At 38.1% G+C, this 21,971-nt stretch overlaps 1 protein-coding gene and 1 pseudogene across 1 annotated transcript; one reads left to right on the top strand and one right to left on the bottom strand.

Annotated features, from left to right (window-relative positions):
• Positions 1–15,136: 15,136 nt before the first annotated feature.
• On the top strand, positions 15,137–16,093 carry LOC140616941 (olfactory receptor 8S1-like). The gene has a single exon (XM_072797593.1). It carries the CDS (start codon positions 15,137–15,139, stop codon positions 16,091–16,093), a length of 957 nt encoding a protein of 318 aa, XP_072653694.1.
• A 1,802-nt stretch (positions 16,094–17,895) lies between these two features.
• On the bottom strand, positions 17,896–18,917 carry LOC140616800 (glyceraldehyde-3-phosphate dehydrogenase-like; annotated as a pseudogene).
• Between the last annotated feature and the right edge of the window lie 3,054 nt (positions 18,918–21,971).

The raw sequence follows: 21,971 nt of genomic DNA, 5'->3' as shown, positions 1-21,971 counted from the left end.
AGAACAAATTATATTAAGATTTGTGTGGAATTAGAAAAGACCCCGAATAGCCAGGGGAATTTTAAAAAAGAATACCATAGCTGGGGGCATCACAATGCCAGATTTCAGGTTGTACTACAAAGCTGTGGTCATTAAGACAGTGTGGTACTGGCACAAAAACAGACACATAGATCAATGGAACAGAATAGAGAACCCAGAAGTGGACCCTGAACTTTATGGTCAACTAATATTCGATAAAGGAGGAAAGACTATCCACTGGAAGAAAGACAGTCTCTTCAATAAATGGTGCTGGGAAAATTGGACATCCACATGCAGAAGAATGAAACTAGACCACTCTCTTGCACCATACACAAAGATAAACTCAAAATGGATGAAAGATCTAAATGTGAGACAAGATTCCATCAAAATCCTAGAGAAGAACACAGGCAACACCCTTTTTGAACTCGGCCATAGTAACTTCTTGCAAGATACATCCACGAAGGCAAAGAAGCAAAAGCAAAAATGAACTATTGGGACTTCATCAAGATACGAAGCTTTTGCACAGCAAAGGATACAGTCAACAAAACTAAAAGACAACCTACAGAATGGAGAAGATATTTGCAAATGACGTATCAGACAAAGGGCTAGTTTCCAAGATCTATAAAGAACTTCTTAAACTCAACACCAAAGAAACAAACAATCCAATCATGAAATGGGCAAAAGACATGAAAGAAATATCACAGAGGAAGACATAGACATGGCCAACATGCACATGAGAAAATGCTCTGCATCACTTGCCATCAGGGAAATACAAATCAAGACCACAATGAGATACCACCTCACACCAGTGAGAATGGGGAAAATTAACAAGGCAGGAAACCACAAATGTTGGAGAGGATGCAGAGAAAAGGGAACCCTCTTACACTGTTGGTGGGAATGTGAACTGGTGCAGCCACTCTGGAAAACTGTGTGGAGGTTCCTCAAAGAGTTAAAAATAGACCTGCCCTACGACCCAGCAATTGCACTGCTGGGGATTTACCCCAAAGATACAGATGCAATGAAACGCTGGGACACCTGCACCCCGATGTTTCTAGCAGCAATGGCCACAATAGCCAAACTGTGGAAGGAGCCTCGGTGTCCATTGAAAGATGAGTGGATAAAGAAGATGTGGTTTATGTATACAATGGAATATTACTCAGCTATTAGAAATGACAAATACCCACCATTTGCTTCAACGTGGATGGTAGTGGAGGGTATTATGCTGAGTGTAGAAAGTCAGTCGGAGAAGGACAAAAATTATATGTTCTCATTCATGTGGGGAATATAAATAATAGTGAAAGGGAATATAAGGGAAGGGAGAAGAAATGTGTGGGAAATATCAGAAAGGGAGACATAACGTAAAGACTGCTAACTCTGGGAAACGAACTAGGGGTGGTAGAAGGGGAGGAGGGCGGGGGGTGGGAGTGATTGGGTGACGGGCACTGGGCGTTATTCTGTATGTTGGTAAATTGAACAACAATAAAAAAAATTATGTATACAATTTAGTGATTTTGGATGTATGTATACATTCATATTGTCATCACCACAATCAAGGTAATAAACATTATCTATCACTCCCCAAAAGCTTCCTTGTGTCCCTTTGGGGGTTTTTTTTGATGATTTTTGTTTTGGTAAGAACACTTAACATGAGATCTACCTTACCTTATTAATGAATATTTAAGTGCACAAAGCCTATAGAAAATTATCTTTCAGATTGAAATAGAAATACTTTCCCAAACAAGCAAAAGTTGAGGGAATTCATCCCCACTAGACCTGCCTTGTAGAAAATGCTGAAAAATTTCAAGCTGAATTGAAAAGAAGCTAATCAGAGACATGAAAATATATAAAGTATACAACTCTATACAACTCTCGTAAGGTGAAAATATAGTCAGATTTAGAAAACTCTAATTTTATGTAGGATGGTGTACTATATACTTAACTATAGTATAAATGCTAAATGAAAAGTGTTAAAAACAATATAGCTACTATAATATTTAAATGAGTACATGACATAAAGATAAGATGTGACATCAAATATATAAAAGGGAAGCATGAAAAAATGGATTCTTTGTAGGCAAAAATAAGGTGCAAAGATAAGCTCAAAATGGACTATTTGATCTGTGAGATGTTTTATGTAAGCCTTATGGTAACCACAGAGCAAAAATCTAGGAAAGATTATTCACAAAATATTTAAAAAGTGGAAATAAAGTATACCACCATGGAAAACCACCAATTTACAAAGGTAGACAGAAATAGGGAAAAAGAAAAAATAATAAATAAGGAAAAAGAGAAAATGGAAATATGAAATAGCCAGAAAGCAGTCAGGAAGATGACATTAGTAAGTCCTTACATATCATTAATTACTGTAGATGTAAATGGATGAATTCATGAATCAAGAGGCACATAGTGGCTGGATGGATTTTTTTTAATGACTCAACTATATGCTGCCTACAAGAGACTCACTTCTGCTTTAAGGACATACATAGACTCAATAGAACAAAGAAAATAGGAATAGTTTTACTCATATCAAACAAAATAGAGTTTAAGCCAGAATGGTAACAAAATATAAAGGTCATTATATAATTAAAAATTAGTCAGTTTATCAAGTGGATATTATAATATATCAAATATATACATATCCAACATTGGAGCACCTAAATATATTAAGCAAATATCAGGAGAAATAGATAACAATACAATAATATTAGGGCACTTCAGTACTCCACTTTCAACAATGGATAGATCATCCAGACAGAAAACCAACAAGGAATAGTTAGATTTGAATGATATTTTAGACAAAATGGACCTAACAAAATATTTAGAATATTCTACCCAATAACAGCAGAATACATGTTCTTTTCAAGCACATGTAAAGGATTCTCCAGGATAGAGAACACAGTAATAGGACACAAAACCAGTCCTGAAAAATTTAAGAAGCCTGAAATCATCTTTTCTGACCACAATGCTATGAAACTAGAAATCAAGAGCAAGAGGAAAGCCGGAATATTTACAAGCATCTGGACACTAAAAAACACACTACCAAAAAACCAGTGGTTCAAAAAAGGAAATAAAAAAATATCTTGAAACAAATGAAAATGGAAACAATATACCAAAACCTATGGGATTCTGTAAAACAATTCTGAAAGGGAAATTAATAGCAATAAATGCGTATGTTAAGAAATTAGAATGATCAAATAAACCCCTAACATCACACCTCAAGAAACTAGGAGAAGAACAAATTAAGCCTAAAGTCAACAGAATGAAGGAAATAACAAAGATCGGAGGGAAAAAAAAAAAAACAGAAAAACAACTGAAATGATCAAAATAACAGTTTGGTTTTCAAAAAGATAAACAAAATTGACAAACCTTTATCTAGACTAAGAAAAGAAGAAAAAAGATTCAAATAAAATCAGCAATGAAAGAAGATACATTTACAACTATTACTACAGGATCATTGAAATTATTGTGAACAATTAAATGACAACAAATTGGATAACCTTGAAGAAATAGATAAATTCCCAGAAACTAAGAGCCTGACAAAACTAAATCAGGAAGAAATAGAAAATCTGAATAGACTAATAATGAGTAAAGCAATTGAATTGGTAATCAAAGGTCTCCCAGTAAAGAGACTTCTTACACTGCTGGTAGGAATGCAAACTGGTGCATCCACTCTGGAAAACAGTATGGAGTTTCCTCAAAAAGTTAAAAATAGAACTACCTTATGACCCAGCAATTGCACTATTACGTATTTATCCAGAGGATACAAAACATAAGGATTCAGAGAGGCACAAGCACCCCAGTGTTTATAGAGGCAATGTCCACAACAGCCAAAATATGGAAAGAGCCCAGATATCCATCAACAGATGAAAGAATAAAGAAGATGTGGGCAATATATATATATATATATATATATATATATATATATATAGGCAATATATATATATTACTCAGCCATCAAAAAGAATGAAATCTTGCCATTTGCAAGGACATTGATGGAACCAAAGTGTATTATGCTCAGTGAAATAAGTCAGCCAGAGAAAGACAAATACCATATGATTTCACTCTATTTAATTTAAGAAACAAAACTGATAAATATAGGGGAAGGGAAGGAAAAATAAAAATAAAATAAGATAAAAACAGAGAGAGAGAGGGCAGGTGCCTGGGCGGTGCAGCCAGTTAAGCATCCAACTCTTGTTTTGGGCTCAGGTCATGATCTCAGTGTCATGAGATCAAGCCCCACATTGGGCTCTGCACTTAGCACAGAATCTCCTAGGGATTCTCTCTCCATCTCCCTCTGCCCCTCCCACTCTTTCTCTGTCTCTGTCTCTCTAGAGAGAAGCGAAATAAATAAATTCTAAAAAAAAAGAATAATATTTCTCTAAAGAGAAATAAATTCTAAAAAAAAAAAAAAACAGAGAGAAAAAACAAACAAACAAAACAGAGAGGGACAACCCATAAGTAACTCTTGACTATAAGGGAACAAACTGAAGGTTGCTGGATTAGACGTGGGTGGGAGGATGGGGTAACTGGGCAATGGGCTTTAAGGAGGGCACTCGATGTAATAAGCACTGGGTGTTATATGCAGTTGATGAATCACTAAATTCTACTCCTGAAACTAATAACACACTATTTGTTGTCTAACTTGAGTTTAAAAAAAAATTTTTTTTTAATCTTCCAACACAGAAAATCCCAGGATCAGACCAATTCACTAGCAAATTATACAAACATTTAAAGAATTGATGCCAATCCTTGAACTCTTCCCAAAAATCAAAGAGGAGGGAACACTTCCAAACTCTTCCCATGGGGCAGCATTACACTGATACCAAAGCCACACAACGACAATCAAGGAAAACCACAGACCAAGTTCCCTGATGAATATAGATGCAAAATCCTCAAAAAAATTAACAAATAGAATTCAAGAACACATTAATAGAGCTATACACCATGGCCAAGTGGGATTTTATACATCATTTCCTGATGCAAGGATGACTCAACATACAGAAATCAATGTGATACACCACATTAATAGAATGAAAGATAAAAATCATATGAACATCTCAATCGATATTGAAAAAGCATTTGACAGAACACAACATCCTTTCATGATAGAAACCCTTAACAGATTGGGTACAAAAGGAACATACCCCAAAGTAATAAAGGCCACATGTGACAATCCACAGCTACCATTATACTCAATCATGAAAAATTGAAAGCTTTTTCTCTAAGATCAGGAAAAAGACAAAGATGCTCATTCTCACCACTCATATTCAATATACTACTGGAAGTCCTAGCTAGAATAATTAGATAAGACAAAGAAATAAAAGGCATCCAAATCAGAAAGGAAGAAGTAAAACTGTCATTATTTGCAGATGATATGATCTTATATATTGAGAATCCTAAAGACTCAACCAAAAAACTGTTGGTTTTTTCAATTTTAATGAATTCAGTAAAATTGCAATATATACAAAAATCAACATAAACAAATTGGTTGTGTTATATACACTAACAATGAAACCTCTGAAAAATAAATAAAGAAAACTCTTCCATTTACAAGAGCATCAAAAACAATAAAATACCTAGGAGTAAATTTAAGCAAGGGAGTGAAAGATTTGCACAATGAAAACTGCAAGACATTGTTGAAGGAACTCAAAAAAAACGCAAGCAAATGGAATGATATCTCATGTTCATGGATCAGAAGAATTATTTTTTGTATATGTCTATACTACCCAAAGCACCTGTAGTTTCAACTTAATCCCTCTGAAAGTCCCAATGGCACTCTTTACGGAAATAGGATAAACAATCCTAAAATTTGTGTGGAACCACAAAAGACCCCAAAGAGCCAAAGAAATCGTGAAACAGAGGAACAAAGCCAGAGGCATCACATTTCCTGATTTCAAACTATACTACAAAGCTATAGTAATTGGAACAGTATGGTGTTGACATAAAAAAAAAAAACCACATAGACCAATAGAACAGAATAGAAAGCCCCTGATATTTGACAAGGGAATGAAGAATACCAAATGGGGAAAAGATAGCCTCTTCAACAAATGATGCTGGGAAACTGGATACTCATAGGCAGAAAAATGAAATTGGACCCCTATCTTACATCACTCACCAAAATTAACTCAAATGGATCAAATATTTATCAGTGAGGGGGACAAAACATGAGAGACTCCTAACTCTGGGAAACGAACAAGGGGTAGTGGAAAGGGAGGTGGGTGGGGAATTGGGGTGACTGCGTGACAGGCACTTAGGGGACACTTGACGGGATGAGCACTGGGTGATATGCTATATGTTGGCAATTGAACTCCAATAAAAAAAATGGATCAAATATTTAAACATAAAATCTAATACTGTAAAACTCCTAGAGGTAAACATAGGGATGAGTCTCCTTAACATCGGTCTTGACAATGATTTTTTAGATGTGACACCAAAAGTACAAAAATCAACAAATGGGACTACATAAAACTTAAAAGCCTTTGCATAGCAAAGAAACCATTTGTGAAGTGAAAAAGTAACCTACAGAATGGAAGAACATTGTTGCAAATCACATATTGGATAAGAAGTTAATAACTGAAATATATTTTTAAAATTCCCACTGCTCAATCATCAAAAAGAAAAACAAAACAATCTGATTTTTAAATGGGCAGAAGACCCAAATAGACATTTGTCCAAAGAAGACATACAAATGGGCAATAGGTACATGGAAAGACACTCAACACCACTAATCACTAGGGAAATGCAAATCGAAACACCATGGATAGCACCTTCCAGCTATTAGAATAAGATTAAATAACAAGTGTTTTGAGGATGTGGAGGAAAGGAAACCCATGTACACTGTTGGTGGGAATGTAATTTGGTTCATCAACTATGGAAAATAGTATGGAGGTTCTTCAAAAAATTAAAATAGAACTATCATATGATCTAGCAATTCCACTTCTGGGTATATATCTAGGGGAAATGAAATCAATATCTGGAAGAAATATCTGCACTCCCTTATTCATTGCAGCATTATTCACAACAGCCAGGACATAAAACAAACAAAATATCCATCAGAGGAAGAATATATAAAGAAGACATGGTGTATACACATACACACATAGACACACACACACACAGAGGGAGAATATTATTCAGCCAGAAGAAAGAAGAAAATCCTGCCATTTGCAACAACATAGATACACTTTGAAGGCATTATGCCAAATGAGATATGTCAGGCAGAAAAGAACAAATCTTGTATGATATCACTTATATGTGAAATCTAAGAAAGTGAATCTTGCAAAATCAGTGAGTAGAATGGTGATTACAAGGAGCTGGGGGGATGGGGAAATAGGACAGATTTTATTTAAGGATACAAACATGCAAATAGTAGATAAATAAGTTCTGAAGATCTAAAACCTGGCATAGTGATTATAGGCAAGATTACTGTATTACAAACATCAAACTTGTGAGGAGACTAGATCTGAATTCCGTCATAAAAAAAGAAATTGTAGGGCGCCTGAGTGGTTCAGTCAGTTAAGCATCTGGCTTAAGCTCAAGTCATGACCCCAAGGTCCTGATCCAAGCATCAGGCTACTTGCTCAGCAGGGAGTCTGCTTCTCCCCACTGCTCGTGCTCTCTCACATGCACTCTCTTTCTCTCTCTCTGTCTCTCTCTCAAATAAATAAAAACTAAATATATATATATATATATATAATTTAAAAAATAATAACCTTTAATGGCACACACTCCTCTGGCAACATATAAATGTATCGATCAACATAATTACACCTTAAACTTATACAATGTCAATTATATATCAAATTTAAAAATTTTAATAGATACAAAAAAGGTTTTAAAGCAAACCTTTAACCTGAGTAAATTCTCATTATTGACCAACAATTCATCCTCAGAGATAAAGATGTCTCCCATAAGAATGTGAAGCTGGACCTGTGATTATGCTAGTTTATACACTGCTCTTTGCCATACTGTTGTGTAGAATGAGGTTTCACAGATGCATCCAATGAATTAGATAGTTGCATAGGTAACTGTTTCTTATTAATTAATAGATTGAATCAGAAAAATGTTCATCACAGTTCTTTAAAGATACTGTTCCCTGGGATCCCTGGGTGGCGCAGTGGTTCGGCGCCTGCCTTTGGCCCAGGGCGCGATCCTGGAGACCTGGGATCGAAACCCACATCAGGCTCCTGGTGCATGGAGCCTGCTTCTCCCTCTGCCTATGTCTCTGCCTCTCTCTCTCTCTCTCTGTGACTATCATAAATAAATAAAAAATTAACGAAAAAAAGATACTGTTCCCTAAGGGGCACCTGTGACTCAGTCGGTTAAGCATCTGACTCTTGATTTTGGCTTAGGTCATGATCTCGAGGTCGTGAGATTCTCTCCCCCACCTCTCCCCACTCTCTCTAAAGTTAATAATAAATCTTTGTAAACAAATACAGTTTCCTATGATATGAATTATATCTTACTACACATCTCCCTTAATACTTTCCTAATAAGGTATCCCTCCAGTAAGTGGTCAACAGGAAAATATTTCCCAGTTTTCCTACTTTTGAGCCCATAAGACTCCAGGGTCTGTGGTTAAACTTCTATAGCCTGTATCTGTAAGAACCTGGTAGGACTTCTACAAACTTCATTCTTCTAGTTAATGAGCTTAAAGTCTGGCTTCAGACTACGACCTCAGGGAATACAACTTCCTTGCACTGCTGAGCTCCGCTAGGTCCACCAAACTCTCTGGTTCCCTTCAGCTAGATTATATCTACCTAGATTGTATCAGCTAGATTATAATGCTTCACTGATATTCTTTGCCCAGTATATAGACTCAGAAAGATACGTGAGGAGTAGCCTCTGTGATTTGGTCTGGCATGGTATGAGAGAATTCTCTCTTGTGTTCCTTTCAAAATTTGAATGTTTCCCACTGTATTTAGTGAGTGAGAGTAGCAGTTTTCCTTCGCTCATTGAGACTTGTAAATAAAAAACATGTACACTTTCTGAAATTAGGCTATAGAAATATTGGTTCTCCTGTGCCTAGTGATCACCTGACCAAAGATGACTTCTTATACCATGGTAAGACTAGAGCCAAAATTTTAGGATTGTTTGTTTCAACCTTGTGAAAAATGTAGACGGTATTTTGATAGGGATTGTATTGAATATGTACATTGCTTTGGATAGCATAGACTTTTTTTAAAAGAATTTATTTATTTATTTATTTATTTATTTATTTATGGAGAAAGAAAGGGAGAGAGCACAAACAGGAGGGAGGGAGAAGCAGGCTCCCCGCTGAATAGGGAGCTCGATGCAGGGCTGGATCCCAGGACTTTGGTATTATGACCTGACCCAAAGGCAGATGCTTAACCAACTGAGCCACCCAGGCCTCCCAACCACAGACATTTTAGCAATATTTGTTCTTCCAATCCATGAGCATGGAAGTTTTTCCATTTCTTTGTGTCTTCCTCACTTTCTTTCTTAAGTGTTTTATAGTTTTCAGAGTACAGATCCTTCACTTCCTTGGTTAGGTTTATTCCTAGGTATAGTGGTTTTTGGTGCAGTTGTAAACAGGATTGATTCCTTTATTTCTCTTTCTTCTGACTTATTGTTAGCATATAGAAATGCAACTGACTTCTGTACGTTGATTTTATATCCTGCAACTTTGCTGAATTTCTGTATGAGTTCCAGCAATTTTGAGGTGGAGTCTTTTAGGTTTTTAACATAGAGTCTCATGTCCCCTGTGAAATGTGAAAGTCCAACTTCTTTGCTGATTTGGATGACTTTTATTTCTTTTCGTTGTCTGATTGCTGAGGCTAGGATTTCTAGTACTATGTTGAACAATAGTGGTAAGAGTGGGCATCCCTGTCATGTCCCTGACCTTAGAGGAAAAGCTCTCAGTTTTTCCCCATTGAGGATGATATTAGCTGTGGGCTTTTCCTATATGGCTTTTATGATATTGAAGTATGTTCTCTCTATCCCTACACTGCAGAGAGTTTCTATCAGGAAAGGATGCTGTATTTTGTCAGGTGCTTTTCCTGCATCTATTGAGAGAATAATATAGTTCTCGTCCTTTCTTTTATTAATGTGGCCTATCGCATTGATTGATTTGTGGATGTTAACCACCCTTGCAGCCCAGGAATAAATCCTACTTGGCTGTGGTAAATAATCTTTTTAATGTACTGCTGGATCCTATTAGTATCTTGGTGATATTCATCAGGGATATTGGTCTGTAATTTTCCTTTTTGGTGGGGTCTGTCTGGTTTTGGGATCAAGGTAATGCTGGCCTCATAGGAAGAGTTTGGAAATTTTCCTTCCATTTCTGTTTTTGGAACAGCTTCAGGAGAATAGGTATTAACCGAAACTAATAATACACTATATGTTAATTAATTGTTTTTTTTTTAAGTCTCGAGCCAAAAGATAACTTTTGTGCCAGAAAAATTCAGACTTCTATGATTTCTCTAAAGGTTCCCTTCATTCCCATCTGGTGATTTCCAGTCTCTGTTTTCATCTAGCCTTCTGCCTAACTGTCTCTGGCAACTCCTCTTACACTGAATTCTCTCATCATCTTTTGTTTGTGCTACAGACTAATAACTTTGTAGATATTTCTCTCCTTTAGGGCTCTTATCCTTAACTGTTTTGCATCTATTAAATAAATCTCTCTGTGCTCTCTAGTAATGAGTGCATCCTGGCTAAGAATCTGCGTTGGTTTGGGAAGCTGAAACCAAGAGCTAAGAGGTCCCCCGTCTAGGGAGGAGTGGGTAAAAGCACATCATAATAGATAGACTTTAGTGGTCTGAGATCCTCCTTCTTCTATTAGACCCTAAATGTGTGTGCTAAAAATAGTTTACTTTTCTAATAATATTAACCACTCCATCAGCTCTGGTCATCGCTATTAGTGGTTAAAGGGGAATAGGAAAAGCAGAATTCAGAGAAGATTTTAAGGAAAATAATGATGTATGTGAAGTTTGTCTTCCCATTTCAGGCCTCAGAACATCAAAGTCTTATTTTTCCAATAATAGTTATCCAGACCATCTCTGCCTTGTAGCACTGTACTTGCTTCTCATCCTATCTTTATTTATCTATCTATCCTGTCATTTATGTAGTTAATATTTTCTGTGTAATTTCACCAAGTACATAACTTTTGAGATTTTTTTTTCTTGGAATGTCTCCTTGGGAATGATAGAAGATCATTGTATCTAAATGGCATATTGATATTTCTTGCCTCTCAGAATTGAGTAAATCTTAAATTTAGGCAAATATTCATTTTAAGTAAAATGAATTCGCAGTAGTGTAAACTTCAGCCAAAAATCATAGGATGGGGCAGCCGTGGTGGCTCAGCGGTTTGGCCCGCCATCCGCCCGGGGTGTGATCCTGGGGACCCAGGATCGACTCCCATGTTGGGCTCCATGCATGGAGCCTGCTTCTCCCTCTGCCTGTGTCTCTGCCTCTCTCTCTCTCTCTCTCTCTCTCTCTCTCTCTCTCTGTGCCTCTCATGAATAAGTAAATAAAAATATTTGAAAAAAATCATAGGATGGAAGATGATAATTCTTTGTAATTATTTTTTAAATGACCCATAAAATGCAATCTCCTGCTCCACTTCTGTTTGAGATGATATCTGATGTAAACATATACGAGATACTAAGAGGTGACCTATCTGAGAAGTTTCAAATGGCTACAAAGGCAATGTGGTAAATAACACGTTTTATTAAGAGGATCCCCCTGGGCTCTATTACTTCCACTCTTTTCTAGGTAAGTGCCTAAACTTCTCTCTCTTTGACTTTTATAAATTTCAAAATAGGCATTCAGTTTCATGTGAATTGAAGCCACTGTGTTCCTTTTTACAAGGTAAGTGCAGAGAAATTGAAGTTAGTGCTTACCTTTCACTGCATGGTTGAAATGAAGCCCACCTGTCTTCAGGTGGTCACAATCAGAGTATCTATATTAGGAGTGGGGGAAGCAAATCATGGAATCTCACAAGTTGGGCTTCCACCTGCCTTCCTGATGGGTTGTGTGGACCCCCGCATAGCACAGAGATTTTCAAGTATTGGATCTCTAACTCATAGTTGCTCCAAAAATCTTTTGGTTATGCTGGAGTTGGCTTAGGCTGAGTGCTGGAGATAAAAATGAGATTTTAGCCAGGTCTACAATGGGAGTAAATATGGAGAAACTAGAAAGTAAATATGAAGAAAGTGGCCAAAATCAGTGATTCTAAATCTTGAGAAATTTTCTAGTTAAAGTAAATGTACTGAATTGAGTGTGAAGAACACAAAGAAACTGTTTATTTCCCTCTTTTAAGATCTTATTTATTAATTTGACAGAGAAAGAAGAGTACAAGCAGAGGGAATGGCAGGCAGAAGGAAAGGGAGAAACAGGTTCCCACTGGGCAGAGAGCCCATCACGGAGCTCAATCCCAGGACCTGGAGATCATGACCTGACCCAAAGGCAGACACTTAACCAACTGAGCCACCCAGGTGCCCCAAAACTGTTTATTTCAATGAGATTTTACAAACTCAGAGACAGGAAGAATTGACCTTTCCATCTGGTCATTCATCTTCACTGCAGAATCGGAATTAATTTGGGCCATCAAACTGGACTGCAAGTTACTCATCAGATAGAACAAAGAGGTAATTTGAATATGGGTTCTGATAAGGAATGGGAGTATAAGCACTTGTCTGAATAAGAAAAGAAAGAAAAACCAGGGTATTACCTGACCCTGCAGGAATAGAATCTGTTCTGATGAGTTCTCTGGGCAAGAACAATGTGACGTTGTAGAGAAATCCCCTAGATGAAAACTGAGAAACTCAGAGTCAAATCAGAATTCTGGGTTAGATGTCAAGATTACCATACCAGGAAAGAGGACTTATGAAGGAACAGCATCTGAGGTTTCAAGCTGAGTATGAAAAAAATTAACCAATGCAAGAATTCAGCTCTGAATGCCATTAACGTATGACTGGAAAAGCAAAACAAATATGTACATTCACACAACAGTTCAACAAACATTAAGGTTGTTTGGCCAATCTATTGCAAGTAGGAGGCCTTGCACAAAGTAGATCCATAATATTTCAAATAATTAGATAAATGAGAGAACTGATGAATTAATGGATAAATGATTGAGTGGAAACATAGATGGATAGATGACTGAATTGACCAACAGGATGGATAATAGAGTGCACACCTAAATGTCATGTTTTTAAACCACCCTCCCAACATGGACAAAAATGAGGTAGTAAGTTTGAGCTGCCCCCCAGGGGGAAGGAATCTTTAGGTACCAGTTATTACAAAAGAAAATAAGTCTTCTGCCTTCACAACCACTACAAAATGAGCCCCTCGACCCCACATAGCCTTTTCTCTCTCCACCACTTCTCAGTCAGCCTCAAGTTTCATTTATTTCTAGTTAGAATTAAAGCTGGAGATATTCGTCTAACAAAGCACATATCTCATATTTGCTTCATTCATTCTTTCTACATTTAACAAATATCAAGGTCCCAATATTGCCTTTCATTCTGCTGTAGGATCAGGACTTAATATAGATGATTAAATACCAAATCTATTCTCCATAAACAAGCAACGCACCTGAGAAAAAAGAAATACTTACACATACATCCTACTAAAACCCATAGAAACAAAGAAATAAAGTAAAAGCCAGAGTAAGATAGATATACAAGTGAAGGCCAAAAACAGTTAGAGGGTAAGGGGTAAAAGGGAACATGGAGTGAGGTAGATGTGCTTAAGCAAATAAATGTCAGCTAGTCAGAGTGTAAAAATCACAGATATGGAAGCTTTATACACCTGGGAGACATGTAAAGCTTATCCACTAATCCTCTAGATACCAACAAGTTACCACATTTTCAGATTCAATTCCCTTATTCTAAAATTTGAAATAATGTAGCCCCCATAGTTTTGTTGAGATCTTCAAATAGAGAAAAAGCTGAATGTTTGATAATACCTACATATAATTGGTATCAATTAAATATTGGGTGTCATTATTTTCCATAATCTGTGCAGGCAGAGAAAGAAGTAATCAAGACAGAAGTCTGATGGAAGAAATAGAAATTACAGTGAGATGGAAAAAAAAATGGTGGCATTTAGGCCAAGATTTAAAGGAAAAAAATCCAAAAGTATCAGCTGAAGTCAATGTGGAGAATAGGAAAATAATTAGGGTACCAGAGCAAGTTTTGTCTGACCAACTGGTACCAGATTCTGCAGCACAGAGCCACCCAGAACCACATGGGGAATGTTTAAAATACTGATCACCAGGATCCAGAAAAGACCAAGTAAAACAAGTTCTCTGCAGGTAGAGAAATTACTTCAAATAGTGGTTAATCTTTAAATGCCAACCAGAGAAGTTTATCATTATTCAGGAGCATTGTAGAATTCACATTCTGGTCATAGGCTCATATAGAGTAGATGCAAATCCTATCTGTTCAGATTGAGGAACTAAATGAGTCTTCTAGATCTGAGTTTTGGAGGTGGGGGAAGGGTTAACCGTTAAAAATACACATTAGCACTATTCTTGCTTAACCCCATTCCCCACCACATACATACTCACACACAAATACATTTCAAATTTTTCCCTTGAATCAAATAAACAAATATACTAGAGAGAGACACATGAAAACTAGAAGTATAATAAATATAAGTAATTATTATTAAGTATTATTATTATTAAGTAATAGTGGTCTATTGTGAGCTTTTAAATGGAGAGTGAAAGACTGTGTAACTCAAGAAACCAGAGATGACTAGAATCACTTCTCTAAGAGGTATATTGGATATAATTTAACTGGTAGTGTTGCAAGATAAAATCAAAGCACAGTTCAAGGAGATGAAACCAATCAGTCATAAACTAAACTGAAAAATTATGTAAAGGTCACCAGAGCTTATTTGTGGGAGAGTAGTCACAAGGGAAAAGAGCACAAATCGGCTGGTTCAGGAGCCAAGCAACTGGCAACCAAGTGAGGGAAGAATTCTGGAGAGGGAGGAAGAGTAGATTTTTTAAAAATCCATGCAAAAGGTGAACACACTGAAAAGAGATACATGCATACATAGAAGGAAGTAGTAATCCTAAGGTGGCACAAAAAGAAGGTGAATATTTCATGTGTCTTTTTGTCCTCATTCCAGTGGAACATCTTCTACCATGGTCTTAGGAAACCACAGCACCATCACAGAATTCATCTTCCTTGGACTGTCTGCTGACCCCCACATCCAGGTTCTGCTCTTTGTGCTTTTCCTAGCAATTTACCTCCTGACCATCATGGGGAACCTGATGATAATGATAGTGACTATGACTGATACCCATCTCCACACCCCCATGTACTTCTTCTTGAGCCACCTCTCCTTCCTGGATCTTTGTTTAACTTCAGTAATTGTGCCCAAGATGCTGGAGAATCTCGTATCTCACAAGAAATCAGTATCAGTAGAAGGCTGCCTCACTCAGGCATTTTTCGTGTTTTCCATCGCCGGAACTGAAGTTTTTGTGCTCTCTGCCATGGCCTATGACCGCTATACTGCCATCTGCTACCCCCTGCTCTATGGCCAGCTGATGAGTAAACAGTTGTGTGGGGGTCTGGTATGGGTCTCATGGGCACTGGGCTTTCTGGATGCTCTCATTAACACCCTCATGGCTTGGAATTTGGACTTCTGTGAGGTTCAGGTCATCCCTCACTTCAGCTGTGAACTGCCATCTCTATTTTCTCTATCTTGCTCTGACATCTCCACCAACTTTACAGTCCTGGTGTGCTCTGCCATCATTCATGCCTCTGGAACCTTGCTTCTGGTCTTCTTCTCATATACTCGCATTGTCTCCACCATCCTGAGCATCAGCTCCACCTCAGGCAGAAGTAAAGCCTTCTCCACCTGCTCCTCCCACCTCACTGCAGTGAGCTTTTTCTATGGATCTGCTTTTCTTCGCTATTTCATGCCAACCTCAGGCTCACCTCTGGAGCTGATTTTCTCCATACAGTACAGTGTGGTCACTCCTCTAATAAATCCCCTTATTTACAGCTTGAAGAACAAGGAAGTAAAATCAGCTCTGAAAAGAATGCTGCAAAAAGGTTTAAAACAGCTCAGAGAGCAGAGAACAGGCAGTGGATGACTGGGAGATGGGGAAGAATCTTATCAGATGGTTGAAAAACAGATGTAGGGAAAATTTTCTTGGTTCATAACAGAATGACAAAATATCTTATAAGGGCTAGTTTCCTTTGGAATGCCTGGGAAGATCCAAGAGCTACTTGCTTATGTTGGCTCATATTTAATTTATTCAGAGACAAAACAATGGATTTATTCTCCCTTTTAATTATGAAACATTCCCATTGAGATTAGCACTAAGAAAATTGACAAGAAACTGAATTCTTGTTGGGTCTAATATTTAGAGGGGAAGCTTTGCTAGAAGTAAAAGCACCAAGAAGGCCATTGATAATAAAGACTCATAAATTCCAGACTCAGGAGCTGGAAGGGAGGTTGGGGATAAGCTTGGACTAGATAGGGACTTGTAGAAAAGATAGAAGGATCTAAAAATGGCTGGCAGAGCCAAAGGAAGATTCACAAACGCTTTCCATACTTTGTGCCTCTCCTGTTACCTTCACCTGGTGGCAACAGGGAGAGAATCCACTCTTTCTGGGGTAGCCATCAGCCCTAGTTTGTCATTGGGGCACCACTGTTGGGATGCTGAGGAGGTACTAAGGCCAGGGGGCAGTCATCAATGAGGATGCTGAGGCTGCTGAAGGGATACTGCCTTGCCTCCCCCAGAACCAGATTAGCTGCTTCTCTTAGTTTTCACCCACACTTTCCATTGGTTGACCCTAAGAAAAAGCCACCAGCCTGGGAATCTGGGAGATATCCTCTGTGGGCATCTAGTCCAGGTAATATAAAGCCAAGTACACTGGATAAGCATAGGACTGAGGGCCAACAGAAAACTGGTGTATCACATAATGGTAAACATGAGCCTCCTCAGGCAGGGAAAGGAAGGGAAGGCAAGGCAAGGCAAGGCAAGGTAGAGAAAGGGAAAGAAAAGAAAAAGAAAAGAAAATTAGACAAGAGAAGACCAGATGGTAGAAGGGAGAATGGGAGGAATGAGGGGAAATTTACAAAGAAGACTTCAGTAAGGGTCAGACAAGTAAGGGTACCCCCAGGAGGACACCCTTGGGAGAAAAGGAATTCGAAACCCAAGGCTATAGATGCACTGGCGCCCTCAGGTGGTGTGAGGAATTCACTGCGCCAATGTACACAGCAGTTGAAAGAAGGAAGGAATCCTCTAACTCTATGCTCAGGCAAAACATGGCCTGAAGATAGTCAACAGTTCTGTTTTCAAACTCTGGAATCCCTGAAATTTCAAACTCAAGGGACTGTCTTGCTCTGGGGGATTTTTCTTCCCTGTTGGTAACCTTTCCATCTCACAGGATTTCTGTTCCCACCCAGGCACAGTACTTGACAGATATCCCCCAGAGTTAGAGGATGCTCGAAGTCTACCTAAGTCCTTTTTTCAAATGATTTGGCTTGAAAAAAAATTATCTATAATCTAGTGATACAATAATTGAAAAACCTGCATTTACCTAATTTCAAAATGCCATACATGATAGACCTATTTCGGGCCTTTCCTACAATTTTGCCATATTGGTATGTCTATTTTCCTATTTTATCTTCCTTGATAATTCAAGGAGTTTTCAGTTTTACTTTTCAATTTCCCTTTCTCCATTAATGGTGTAATTTGGGGGAGTATGGATACGTTATACTTTATTGATATGCATGAGAAGGTAGATTTTCCCAAGCCGCTCCCCTTCCTCAGGGGGTCTGGGATGAAAATTGGAGGTCAGGAGATTCTCAGTGTGTTGGGGGATTAAGCCAGGGCAGGGACTCCCCAGCAGCTGAGAGCCTCTCTCTTCCTCTTATTCTCGCTGGGGCTGGTGGTCCAGGAGGCTCTTACTGCTTGGAAGCCATGTGGACAATGAGGTCAACCACCTGGTTGCTGTAGCTGAATTCATTGTCATACCAGGAAATGAGCTTGACAAAGTGGTCATTGAGGGCAATGCCAGTCCCAGCGTCGAAGGTGGAAGAGTGGGTGTCACTGTTGAAGTCGCAGGAGACAACCTGGTCCTCAGTATAGCCCAGGATGCCCTTGAGGGGGCCCTCTGATGCCTGCTTCAGCACCTTCTTGATGTGGTCATATATGGCAGCTTTCTCCACGTGGCAGGTCAGATCCACAACTGACACATTGGAGGTGGGGACACAGAAAGTCATACCAGTGAGATTCCTGTTCAGCTCAGGGATGACCTTGCCCACAGCCTTGGCAGCACCAGTGGAAGCAGGGATGATGTTCTGAGCAGCCCCTGGGCCATCATGCCACAGCTTTCCAGGGGGGCCGTCCATGGTCTTCTGGGTGGCAGTGATGGCATGGACGGTGGTCATGAGGCCTTCCACAATGCCAAAGTTGTCATGGATGACTTTGGCCAGAGGAGCCAAGCAGGTGGTGGTGCAGGAGGCATTGCTGACAATCTTGAGGGAGTTGTCATTCTTCTCGTGGTTCATGCCCATCACAAACATGGGGGCATCAGTGGAAGGAGCAGAGATGATGACCCTCTTGGCCCCGCCCTTCAAGTGAGCCCCAGCCTCCTCCATGGGGTGAAGACCCCAGTGGACTTCACAACCTACTCAGCACTAGCATCACCCCATTTGATGTTGGCAGGTTCTCACTCCTGGAAGATGGAGATGGACTTCCCATTGATGACAAGTTTCCCATTCTCAGTCTTGACCATGCCATGGAATTTGCCATGGGTAGAATCATACTAGAACATGTACACCATGTAGTTGAGGTCGATGAAGGGGTCATTGATGGCAACAATATTCACTTTGCCAGAGTTAAAAGCAGCCCTGGTGACCAGGCGCCCAGTATGGACAAATCCGTCCACTCTGACCTTCACCATCGTGTCTCGGGGACATGGCGGGCACTGCACCAGAAGATGCGGCTGTCTGTCGAATGGGGAGGAGCAGAGAGCAATGGTGTAATTTTTTTTAATCTTTAATAAATATTCAACCCTTAATATATGATTCATCATTTATACATTTTGAAGATTCTTGTTTTATTTTTATTATTTCTCTTTTCCATTCACTTTTATACTGCAAGGATTTATGAAACAAGTTAGCACGTGCTTAGTTTTGTTCCCATTTCTCACCGTAAGAAAAATATGAAATAGATATGGCAAAACATTTTTAGTGTTTCTAATATTAACCTATTTTTTTGTCATGCAATATTTCCAAAAATATTTGAAGCCAGGTTTTCCTCCTTTCTTTCTTGTTATATGCCTTAAAAATTCATATTGCAGAATTTAATTAATCATAATCCTTTAAAGATGTGGTATATGTATACAATGGAATATTACTCAGCCATTAGAAATGACAAATACCCACCATTTGCTTCGACGTGGATGGAACTGGAGGGTATTATGCTGAGTGAAATATGCTCCAAGTCAATTGGAGAAGGACAAACATTATATGGTCTCATTCATTTAGGGAATATAAAAATTAGTGAAAGGGAATAAAGGGAAAGGATAGAAAATGAGTGAAAATATCAGTGAGGGTGACAAAACATGAGAGACACCTAACTCTGGGAAATGAACAAGGGGTAGTGGAAGGGGAGGTGGGCGGGGGGTTGGGGTGACTGGGTGATGGGCCCTGAGGGGGACACTTGGCAGGATGAGCACTGGGTGTTAAGCTATATGTTGGCAAATTGAATTCCAATAAAAAAAAATCATAATCCTTTGCAACGTGTGATAATTAGTCCATACATGTACATCTTGTTTTTTTAGTTTACTTTTTGTTGCATATTTGTTTGCCTTTTTTTTTAATGATAACATAAACCTTCCATGGTCTCACAGCTTAACCTAACAACTAAAATGTTACTAATAACATGCATTTATGAACAGGCTTCTCTCCTTCCTAAACAGTATCATTGCCAAATATTTCACATGTCTTTTTTTAATTCCACAAAATAGACACCAATTTCATTATATTAGTGTAATTTCAGTTTGCCTACATTTAACCACTGATGTCTCAATGATTTCTTCTTGCAACTTAAATACCTTCTTCCTCTAGTATACTCTGTGCTAAGTAGATACAGATGACTCTCAGAATGGAATATTCCACTCACAACAGAATTTCTCACAGAGATCTTTCATATTCCCCTTCAGATATCAATGCATTATAAACAATCTACTGGCATTATAAGGAAACTTCCTTCAAAAATACAGGATGCACACAAGGGTCAGGCCTCCACTTCCTGTAATGTTCATAAAAACTATACTCATGTTCTTATCTTAAAGAGGCTCAAAGCATACCTCACATACCTACACAATCCCCACTCAGTAAGTAGACTCCATTCTCTCCCATTGTTGGGTGATTCACCTTGATAACCCAGGACCAACCTAAAAACAGAGAAGTTCCCACATATCTGTACCTCCAAGATCAGTGGAGGGTGAGGAAAGAGAATGAGAATGTAAGGAAAGATAAAGTCATTAGAAACAAGTGGAAATCAATATTTACTGAGCTTTTACTATTAGCCAGGTATGATATATGGAATTTTTTACATTTCATGTCTACATGATAATTACTCCTCTACAATTTTGACAAATAATTCCATTTTCTTGCAATCTGTCAATTCTTTAAAAGTATTTAACACTATCATTTCTCCAATTACAAAACAATCCACTATTTTAGAAAATATGAAAAATTTTGAAAAGGATAAAAAGCCAGTATCACCCATAATCCCAAAGTGTTGTCCGTGGCTCTTTCTTCAGCATCCAAGAAGGTAAAAATAAAAATATTCTCCTCTTTGGATGCATATAGAAATATTTACAGATATGTGAATATAGACAGCTAGGTATGCACATTATTTCTTTACTCTATCAGCTGAGAAGACCTAAAAGTAACAACATCCCAGTAACAAGGAGCACACTAAGTACTCAGAGCTTGATTTCTAACACCATTCTCCAACAAGAAAGAACCAAGGCCACATGGAGAATTGAATGATTCTAAGGCTGAAACAAAGAAGATACAATATGAACCTGAAGCATCTCATAGCAACAGAAAGTACTAAAAAAAAAACCCACCCCAAAATGATATGGGTATGTTAAAGGGACACCAGAGCCAAATGAAAGAGCCCCCAGTGACTAAGGATGGACCGATTTGAGCAACAAAATAAGTAGCATAGTATTAGATCATAACCAAAGTATAAAATAATATACTTATATAAATAAATAATTTAATAATTAAATAAATGGAAGAGAGTTGACAATCTCCCTTTCAGAAGAATTCCCAAATAACTTGTATAGAAACTGCACTCTCAATGAAGTAGAGTATAACTAGCCACTCCTTAAAGGTGAGCTGCACGTAATGATTCCCTTCTAAAGAATACAGTATGAAAACGGGGGAAAAGTTGAGAAACCTGACAAATGCTACCTGTGACAGATGACCAAGATTAATGTCAGCAGTGGTTAACTCATGTTGATAGTATACACTCCTGATATGATGTGATGAGAATGACACTTCACCGTGTGGGCCTCATCACCAAAACCCACAGCCCTAATCATGAGAAAAACATCAAATAAAACCAAGTTGAGGGGCATTGTACAAAATATCTGACTTAGAACTGCCAATGTCATGAAAAAAACAAAGGCTGAGAACTGTCACAATCCAGGGAGCCTAAGGATACATGAATTAAATGTAATGTGCTGTCCTGGATAGAATCTTGGAATAGAAATTGGATGTTAGGTAACAACTAAGGAAATATGGATACGTTATGAACTTTAGTGATAATTTTTCAATATGGTTCATTAATTGTGATAAATGTACCACACTAATGTGAAATGTTAATAATAATGGAGACTAGGCAGGGGTATATGGGAATGTTCTGCACTATTTTTGCACCTTTTATGTAAATCTAAAACTATTCTAAAATTAAATTTTTATTTTAAAAAAATCTT

The sequence above is a fragment of the Canis lupus genome, chromosome 25 (assembly GCF_048164855.1).
Source record: "Canis lupus baileyi chromosome 25, mCanLup2.hap1, whole genome shotgun sequence".
NCBI lineage: Eukaryota > Metazoa > Chordata > Mammalia > Carnivora > Canidae > Canis > Canis lupus.
This window is presented reverse-complemented; position numbering and strand designations above follow the sequence as displayed.